We start from the raw sequence: 10,432 nt of genomic DNA on the forward strand, positions 1-10,432 counted from the left end.
TCAACTTCACTTCTTGCTTGGTTTTGCTTTCAGCATTTCTTATTGTATACTTTGGCTAAGTATACTTGTAGTGTTTTACCAATGAACTTAGCTTTACATTAAGCAAAAAGAGACTAGGTTTTTGCTTAAACACTACCTTAATTCATTACACTAGACTTACATAAGAAACGTATGGACTCCTTCCCTATTTACACCATTGGCCAACACACGGCCTTACTGAAAGCAAAAAACAACCAAAGAAAATACACCAACTACTAGTGTGCCATATTTTAAGACCATAAGATCAGCAACACCCAACTTTAAACTTTAAACAGAAACAACAAACATATATGTGCCAAAGTCTCCATACTTCAGCAACCTTGCAGGTTCAGGCACTTGAAAACAGCAACGCAAGGCCCCTGCTTCATACTTCTATCAGTCACGACGAACAAGGAATGCTAAGATCCATAGGATATCCAAATTCCTCATGAATCTCAGCCAAGCTTTCTTCAAAAGACTTTACAGGCGCAAACTCACTTGCCATTCCTTTGTCGCGCCTCATGTCATATGGACTGACATTTCTTACACCCTTGACAAAACAAGGTGCATTAGGACTTTGTATGAAAATCGTCATTGTTGCCTCTGCTTCTTTGAAAAAGTTGTTACCAAGGATCACCCCAAAATCATTAAGATGCATCACCATTATACTGACTTGACCACGCCATTCTCCAACTTCAACACTCGCCATGGCCATCCCCTTGATTGGTTTGGCTACATCATTCACCGTCTTCATGCAGTGATCATCCTGATTACTATTTAGCTTGATAATTTTGTGTGCGAATTCTGCACAGGATGAGTTTGTGAATAAAATCTTCACAAAAGAGACCCTAGAATTACTATTTAGCTTGATGTAATCTGATTTTCTTTGTGGTAATTGTATTATGCTCATCATGCTGGTATAAGGCATCTGTTATCTTGAGTCAGCACAAGCCATTTTTAGGCTTTTCTAAACTTTTGTTTCTTTGTTACACTTTAGTTATGTCAAGCCAAGTTAGTTATTTTTTAGTAACGATGTCATATTGTTTATTATAGATATTTAATTCTCTTATTATGAGATGGTACTTATTTTTGCTCAACAGTGTTGCAGGTTGTGTGATGGATGAGGTCTAATGCCAAAAGATACTATTTTTCTTGCAAATGCTTCTTTTAAAGTAAACAAAACAATGAATGCTATATGATATGGTTGGTGCTTTAAAGATGGGCATCTCAAAAAGACATATTTATTATCAATCAAGATCTACAAAATTAGCTTCTTGGGAAGTCAGAAGGCTTGATCCCTTCCGGAAAATAAATAGAAGACGGTGATGTTGAGCAATTGGGGTTTTCGGTTAGAGCTGTGAATTTTTGCATCATAACAAGTATATGATCTCAATTTCAGTCAAATTTGTTGTGAATTTTTTTATATCGGTACCAAACAGTTTCGATGTGGTTGGTTATATTATTGTTCAACATGTGAGTTAGGCAAATTTTTTTGTACAAGGAAGTTCTCCTTTCCTGGAAAGTATATACCGTATAAAGTGCATCATAGATACAATTTGTGTAAATGGATATTTTAGACTAAAAAATTATTGAGTAAAGAATTCAATTTCTTTTTAACCGGAATGGTGCACCTGCATCTCGACTAGGAACCAAAACAACAAAATTACCCATCATTGATTGAATGTTGACTTTGACATGTAATTACTGCACGAAAACAACAAAATTACCGAACAGAGTGTTAACTTTGAATGGAGGCACATACTGGTTAGGGAAAAAGAAAAGACATGTTGAAGTTCAAACAAATTTATATTTATAGGAATTCTATTCTAAAGAAGACGTTAAAAAAGAGAGACACAAATAGTGGGAGTGGGAGCATGGTGTCAAACAAACCAGTTACAAAGTTTATTATAGCAGCATTTTATTTACCCAATACATGAGACTAGTTGCAAAGTTTAACAGAATAATGAGGAAACCTACATTGTGTCTAGGACAAGATATTAACTGACCAGTAGCTTCGTCTCTAACTCACCACGTATACTGTCTTTCATATTTTCCTAAGTCGGGAACAAAAAGATAAACTCCATCTTTACGAACAGACCACTGGTAATTAAAATGGCAAATAGGATTAGGGATGCACATACCCTACCCATATCCGTCAACCCTATCCTACCCGCCGGATTTTTAACCGTATCCTACCCTATCCACTATTTGGCGGGTAGGGTGACGGGTAAAATTTTTCTTAACCGCCAGTAAACGGATAGGATGGCGGGTATAGGCCATATCCTACCCAATGTAGTTAATATCGGATATCGGTTCATCTCGACCGAGACCGATACACTGGTACGATTTTATATCGGGGATATTATCGTTGAAATATCGGTTCTAGATTTAGAGACTATAATTTTATATTAAGCATTTCTCCACACATTTTCGGATAAGGTATAATAGATAACATCAATTTTATCAAAATAACAAAAGAGTAACTTTAGTAGACTTGCTTCGAGAGCTACATGCACCTCTACTACCACCTGGAAGACTTTCTTCGCCAAAATTACCCTTAAACTTAATAAAAAACGACCAATACCGTCTCATATCAGGAAATGTAGGAAAATTTCGTATCGACCGGTACGGCCGATATTTGACCGAAATGGCCGATATTCGACCGATACGACAGATATTATCGGGCGAATATCATATCCCCGATATCCTTCTTATCGTATAGTTCTGGGCCGATATTCGAAATATCCCCGATATATCGGCCGATACGGCCGATATTGACTATATTGATCCTACCCACCCTACCTAGGAGTGCACATATCCTATCCATACCCGCCAACCCTATCCTACCCACCAGTTTTTTAATCGTATCCTACCCTATCCATTATTTGGGGGTAGGGTGACGGATAAAGATTTTCTTAACCGCCAGTAAACGGGTAGGGTGACGGGTATAGGCCATATCCTACCCACCCTACCCGTTGTGCAGCCCTAAATAGGATCATGTTTCTCAGATTTGTAGAAATCGTTGTTCCCTACAACCCAATGCCCAGCTGATTTATCGTACCATGTCATCCAACACCAATATAGTCTCCAATAAAAACTGTCTCCCGTAAACTGCCAGGTGTAGTCCTCCTTATAATGGACCCACTTTTCCTTATTATAGCTGTCTTTGGATTTGCGGTGCATCTTGATATCCATACTTTCACCTAAATCATTTACTACACGGACATGGTAGGTCCTTAAAACTTGTGATGGACAATTCTGAACTGTAACCAAGAAAACAAACATGAAGACAAGAACAACTTCGAACTTTTTATACGTTAAGATACTATCCATGTCGAATAAAAGAAACTTAAGATGATTTACAGGGATGGTTGGTGCAGGTATATATATATATATATATATATATATATATATATTTTTTTTTTTTTGGAGAGAGACAACACTTTAATTTCTTTAATACATGCACAATTTACTGTACTCTTGATTATTTATATATTTACGTTTCAAAAAAAAGAAAAAATCAGTCAACATTAAATGCCAAATATCCTCAACATTAAATGCCGATTTTTTTTTATGTCCAATGGAAATATCCTCAACATTAAATGCCTAATAAAAACCTGGTTAAATTGGGGCCTATAACTACATGAAAAAATAGGATCATTAACAAATAATTCATAGAAATCCCTTATCCACTATTTATGTTAATGCCTAATATGCGCTTATTAAATTAGTGCTAATTCGGATAATTAAATAATGTTTAATCAAGTTAATCTTCAAATTAACTTTCATTAATGCATAATCAACACTTGTAAAATTTTAATTTTTTTCCGAAAGACTCGATCCGGAATCGGTTGATGTTAGTGCTTTTGTAAACCGATTCTTGGTTGAGTTTATGCCGAATGGTGATGCAAACCAAGAATCAGAGTTTAATCAATACCCACATTAACCGATTCCAACATTCGGTGTTTATATATGTCCATATAATCCGATTATACCTTACTTTCAGAAACAAAATATTCATTACATAGTTTAGGAAATTAGCGCATTACATATATAAGACAATTCAGTATGGGAATTCTAGAATTTGACACATCAAATGCTCGTCAATGAACCTCCAAGCACGTCGGTACAACATCGTATATTCTTTATGGTGAATGAACTTAGTTTAGCCATTACGAATTCTCCATAGCCCGTTGAAACGTTCCGGCTGAAATTCAATGAATTCTTAAATGTTAGTATGTGAACTTTTGACATAGGTATAAAAATGACCGCATTACTCACTTTTTCCCTAAGACGAGCTCGTGGATGATAGTGGTACACCATATTTCTAACTTTTATGTACTCTCGCATTGCGCTTTTTATGTATTGGAATCGAAAAGCCAAGTCTCTCCATTTACCGGTATTGGGATTCGCGGTACGCCCGTAAAAGAACTCTTAACTCTCTTCCAAAACATTGAATAGATTTCATTCGGACGTTCACAGAACGTATTAGCAAACAATTTAACCAAACACAAATCTTCAAACAGTTCCCATTCCATTTTCTAGGCTAAGTATCTAATGTGGGAGTGGCTCAAAGAGGTTGTCCTTATATAGATGAAGTGTCAACGACTATTTTTTTTAATTAAATTCACACAATCAGATTTTAGAGATGACCCCATAGACCGATTGTGTCTTTACAAAATCATATAAAATATGCCTCTCATCAATCTGGCTTTTGTAATGCATATGTAATCCGATTCTTAGCAAAAAAAGGTTACAAAAATTTTCTTCATAGCAATCGGGTTACATATATGTACATGTAAACTGATTCTAAGCAAAAAAAGTTACATAACTTTTCTTCATAGCAACCGGATTACATATATGTACATGTAAACCGATTCTTAGCAAAAAAAGTTATAAAACTTTTCTTCATAACAATTGGATTACATATAGGTACATGTAAACCGATTCTGAAACTGAACCTCTGGGAAACTGTCAGAATCGGGTTACATATAGGTACATGTAAACCGATCTGACTGAAAAATGCCAGAATCCTGCATTTTTTGCACACACATTGTAGTTGGTTATTTTATCGCGTCTTGGACAAACACAATTTTTTTTCAAAATAAACCAAATTAAGTCATTCATAAACTAGGAATATAACCAAACATAATTCGACAATAAGTTTAAGACAAGACATAAGTTTTGACTCCATATTTATCCATAGTTAAAGACATAAACATGAATATAACCATTCATTCATGAACTTCCCCACCACGACCACGACCACGTCCACCGCCACGACCACGTCCACTACGTCCTCATTTACCAGGTTGGGCGCTGCTCGATGCACCTTCGGACATCTTTTTTTTTGGAGGGTGGGGGGATCTCTTCCTCTTCTTCTTTGGCTCCTCCTCCAGTTCCCCAAACTTTGAACCAGCTTCTACATCTTCGAGATTGTTCAATTCATCAATCATCTTTTCATCGGCCTTAACATTTTTCCCTTCCCTGATTTATAGCTTTGCTTGGGTTATCAAGTACCCGACTTGGCTTCTCTGTTTCCATTTTAAAGAACAAACATTCAACAAAAAACGCTAATAACATTAACAAAACCGTAATTGAGTAACAATACGCACCAGGCATTCAAGAGACGTATCTTTGTCCTCTATCTTGGGACTCTCATTTACTCGTATCACTCGAGTATGCGAAATATTGAGGTACCACGACATGTAACCCGGAATTGCATCATCATCTGTTCGAGATGGACCATCCATAATATATCTGTGAAACGCTCTGTCTTCCCAATAATCACATGATGGTAAAGGCTTGTGAACAATGTCAACATCATTATCCTATGATTTGGTTTTTTTCTCATTGATTTTGAACATCTTGTGCTCCTTTGGGATTTTTTCTACGTAACCGCGTTGTCTTGCGACTCTCGTCGGGTTGTACATTACTTATCCTCTTGGGTGAAACAAAGGCCCCAAATAATCACTTTGCTCTTCGCACACAATCTTCTTTCCTTTTACTTTAGCTAAATCCTCCTTGTAAGGATCATATACAACAACTTTCGTCGTCAAGTTGTCCAACTGGCGTCTCAACTTCAGATAATCCTTTTTTTGGTTCCTCGGCTTACTTATGTAGGTGTACTTGTCTCCATAATACCTGTGGTCCCATTCCTTGTTCTCAAAAGACCTTTGAGAAAATATTGGGAAGTGCATATATATCCACGCCTGCAAAAAAGCCATATTCCCTCCGATTTGGTTCCTTTGAGCCCTAGAAGCCTTTCTCAACTCGTTCAACGAATGTGCAAGGATGGCAGTGCCCCAAGAGTATTTGTGAATCTTGTCAAATGGTTGTAACAACTGGATAAAGTTGGTGCTCACACGGGCAGCGGAAACATCGGGGAAGATAACATCTCCCAGGAGGTAGAGGACATACGCATTGGCTGTGGCGATGATACGTTCCGGCGTCACCTCTTTTCCATCAGCACGAAGCTTCTTTTTTCCCATGAAGTTGTATCTCAGCTTCGAAAGATGAAATATCCTCTGCTTTGACTTGCCTACCAACATCTCTGACTTGGTCCTCTCCTCATCCCATTGGAACACATCCTTGGTGAACGTGTAAATATTTTCCCACTCAAGCTCTTGCGCGTAACCTTTGTAATTCATGGCTTTACCTTCTATGCTTAACCCGGTAATGAACTTCGCATCATTTGGAGTTACCGTCAGTTCTCCAAACGTAAGATGCAAGGTATCTGTTTCCCCGTAACATCTCTCGGCAAAGGCGGAACAAAGAGGTTTGTCGTAACCAAGGTCAAAATTCTCGACCGCAGCTATCAACCCCATAGAATTGACTAGATCGATTACTTCCGAAACTTCACCAACGGTTGATTCTATTGCTCGTGGTGGCCATTTCCTCATCATACTCACTGGCGTTCCTGGCTTCATACGACGAACGAAATCCTTGTGATCCTATAAAACAAAACAAAACCGGTGGACAACAATCAAAACACTACACGGATAATATTTTTATGTTACATAGCATAAGGTTTAGGTACTTACTATGGTATGGAAAACGACGACGGCCCAATGGTGTGGTTAGAAAAGACACACAAAAGACTTGCAAGTATACAAGGCCAAGTTTTAGTATAGAAAGTAAGCAAGGGATCAGTCCACAGGGATTAGGAGTGCATAAAGAAGTTAAACTATGCTGGCAGATGATGTAAAACAAGATGCAAGACCACAATGTTATAGTGGCAGTGAAACAAAGAGGGAAAATGGCATGAACCAAGGCTGTGAGCCAAGGGCATGGGAGACAGTGCACTGATTTCAGTGCACAGCAAGCTGTAAATTGCACAAAAACTAAACAAAGCAGCAAGGAAAATTTAACTAAGCAATAAGAAAAACAGATTCGGAGTTGCAAGTGACTGTGAAAACAAATTGTGGGTTAAGATAAAGCCTTGAATCCACCCTTGTGACCTATCCAGACAATGTAATTCTAGGTTGAATTCCTAATGGAACTAAGTGACAGCTAAGGTCAATTTATGATCCTAAGCATACAAATGGAATGGAAAGAGAATTAGCTTGCTATGAGCACTAATTTCTCCCATTGCTCAATCAAAACAATGCACTAAGGCTCTAACCTAGCATTCCACTATCATACAGTGCACTGAGGTTTCATCTAAACCTCAGCTGCAACAATTTAGCTCATGCTCAACATATAAACAACATTAACATTCATCATACAAGATAATTCAAACACACTAGACATGGTGAACAAATACAATTGAAATTACTGAATTTGAAATTAAACAAGAGGTAACAGTAGAGAGCACTGGCTAGTCCAGGCCCCTATGGTGGTGCTCTGGCTAATCCAGGCATACCCTCTACAACACCCAAAGTCCCCTATTTATACATTCAGTTGAAACCCCAAAATTCCCCCAAATCAGCAAATTTAGGGTTTGTAAAAATTACAAATTAACCTCACCTAATTCTCTGAATTCACTCAGTAGCTCTCACCCACGCTTCCACTTCATACATACAATCATTAAAACATAAAATCCCCAAAAATCTAAAATTAGGGTTTTATCAAAAATTGAATTAGCCCTTACCTAATCTCTGAAAACTCTTGAGTGTGTCGACCCATGCTTCCTTATGGTCTCCTGATGCTTCCCACACCTTTAATTGCGTTTCTAGCTCACTAATTTCATCAACACCTAAAACTAGGGTTTCAGTGGGAAGAATAGGTTGAGGGGTTGATGTAATGAGTGGCTAGGGGATAGGAGAATGATGGAGTGTAGTGGTGGCGGTATAGGCAGAGCAGGTGGTGGTGATGGTGGGGTCAGAGCAGGTGGAGAAGGTGGTGGTGGTTCTGCACAGTGTATGGAGGAGGAGAGGTCGATGGAAGAAGGGGAAGGGGATGTTTGGTAGGGGTATATGGCTCGGATGTTATGGTGTTGAGCGGTTTCAGCGAGGGAAGATGTTATGCGATCTTCGCCGTAGGATGAGAAGATGGTAGGTAGATCTGACGGCGATGCGGAGGCAAGCGATGAGCGACCGTCGGATGAAGGGATACAACGAAACGAACGGCACTTGGTGGAGTTAGGTACTGTAGTGTAAAGCGAAGATATCAAACTTTGATGCACAGCAAGGGAGCGACCGTAGGATACTTCTGAGAACTGTTCTGACGGCTGAAAACGCAAGCGGATATGGATTTGGGTTTTAGGATTTTGGGTATAGAATATGGGTTTGAGAAATGAGTTTGGGCTTGGGAAATCTTGAGCCCACTTCTTCTTTAAGAACAAATCTTCCTTCTTGAGCCCATTTCTAGTCTTTTGGTTTTATGCGCACCATTCTTCGCGGCTTCCTTGCGTAATTTCTTCCGGCTTTTCACTGCTTTTCTGCTCCGCAAATCATCCAGACTTTATTTGGTACCTAAAAATGCAAAATTAATTAAGAAAAATATTTATTCTTGAAAACAATGAAAATACAGAATATGGGATAAAATGTAGAATTAATGCACAAAAGATGAGTTAAATGCCAACAAAAAGGGATAAATATATACATTATTTGGCACTCATCAAATACCCCCAAACCTGAATTTTACTCGTCCTCAAGTAAAACAAAACTAAGGAAATCCTACCTATACCACTGTCGCTGGTCTCTCGAATGCATTTAGCGTATGCACTAAGCCTTTTAAACCACTAAGTGTCCCTAGTGGACGAGTGAAGTATCGTGAAGGTTTGCTTAGAACGTACCTACAAAGTTCTAGGTCAAAATATAAGCTCAGATTCCATCAAATGTGACATGTGCAAGTCAGTTTAAGCTCGCAGCAAAATGGAGATGTCAATCTAGCTATCAAAGGCACAATCCTAGCACTGATAACAAAAAAAGACATGTGATAAGAGTGTAAAGTGTATCTACACATGTGTAAAGAAAGATCTGAAGTTATGACTACTAATCACCAAGAGATAGTTTCTCAGGCTAAGAACCAAGGTCGAAATCTATCTAGCTGTCTGGACTTTACGAGAATTGTGAATGAGTTGGAGGTATTTCACAATTACTCGCGTTGTACATCAATGACATCCACCCTTCCTTGCTTATTACAATAAAACACAAAAGATGACTCTTATTTACATTGACTACTCTCTTTTATTTTTGGAACAAGAGAGGATGGAATTGAAAAATACTTGATTTATTTTTATTTTTATTTTTTGATATTTTTTCTGAATATATACATCGTTTTTTTTTTTTTTTTTTTTTTTTTTTTTTTGGAATTTTTAATTTTTTCAAAAAGGAAGAGTTCTATTTTTCGATTATAGCATGTTATCAAAGTATCTACTTTTCACCCCCAAACCTAAACTAAACATTGTCCTCAATGTTTCAAAAGATAAACATGATTATAACACATACCATGAGAACGATGCTAAGTGTAGAAAAAAGAAAGAGATTACCGGATATTGGCGAAAGTAAGTTTTGAACTCCATTATTCAAGGCAAAGTCCAACATATGTCAGCCGAGATCATATTGGATTAGCAAAATATATACAAAAGGAACAAAAAGGTTTTTAAGAAATTTTATCTACTGGATTATATACAAAAATTCACCATACACTAACAATCTAAAGAGTTGAGGATCAACCCAAAAGACAAAGTGTAGAGGTTTCAACAGCTTCACACAATAATAATATGATAGGCATGCAACTGAAGCTGTGAAACAAAATGAGCTACCCCCAAACCTGGATTTTTCAACAGATAAAATTTTGGATACAAAATCTCGCAGTTTTTGGGGTTCATCATGCACAAGGTCTAATTCGAAATGAACTTTGCTAGGGACGGGTACACATGCTAATTCCAACTGTGGTTCCTCAAAGATATTATACTTAGATGCAAAATAGTCCAAGAGGACTTGAGAGGCACACAGTTCCAGGCCTA

General features: G+C 37.7%; 1 protein-coding gene across 1 annotated transcript; it reads right to left on the reverse strand.

Moving 5' to 3' along the window:
• Positions 1-5,954: 5,954 nt before the first annotated feature.
• Positions 5,955-6,920, reverse strand: LOC113273373 (protein MAINTENANCE OF MERISTEMS-like). Its single transcript, XM_026523107.1, has one exon. It carries the CDS (start codon positions 6,918-6,920, stop codon positions 5,955-5,957), a length of 966 nt encoding a protein of 321 aa, XP_026378892.1.
• Between the last annotated feature and the right edge of the window lie 3,512 nt (positions 6,921-10,432).

This window comes from Papaver somniferum, chromosome 4, assembly GCF_003573695.1.
Source record: "Papaver somniferum cultivar HN1 chromosome 4, ASM357369v1, whole genome shotgun sequence".
Taxonomy (NCBI): Eukaryota; Viridiplantae; Streptophyta; class Magnoliopsida; order Ranunculales; family Papaveraceae; genus Papaver; species Papaver somniferum.

Bases quoted from the DNA above. Each gene is read 5' to 3' on its own strand.
- LOC113273373 (XM_026523107.1), bottom strand. From the start codon at position 6,920: ATGAGGAAATGGCCACCACGAGCAATAGAATCAACCGTTGGTGAAGTT.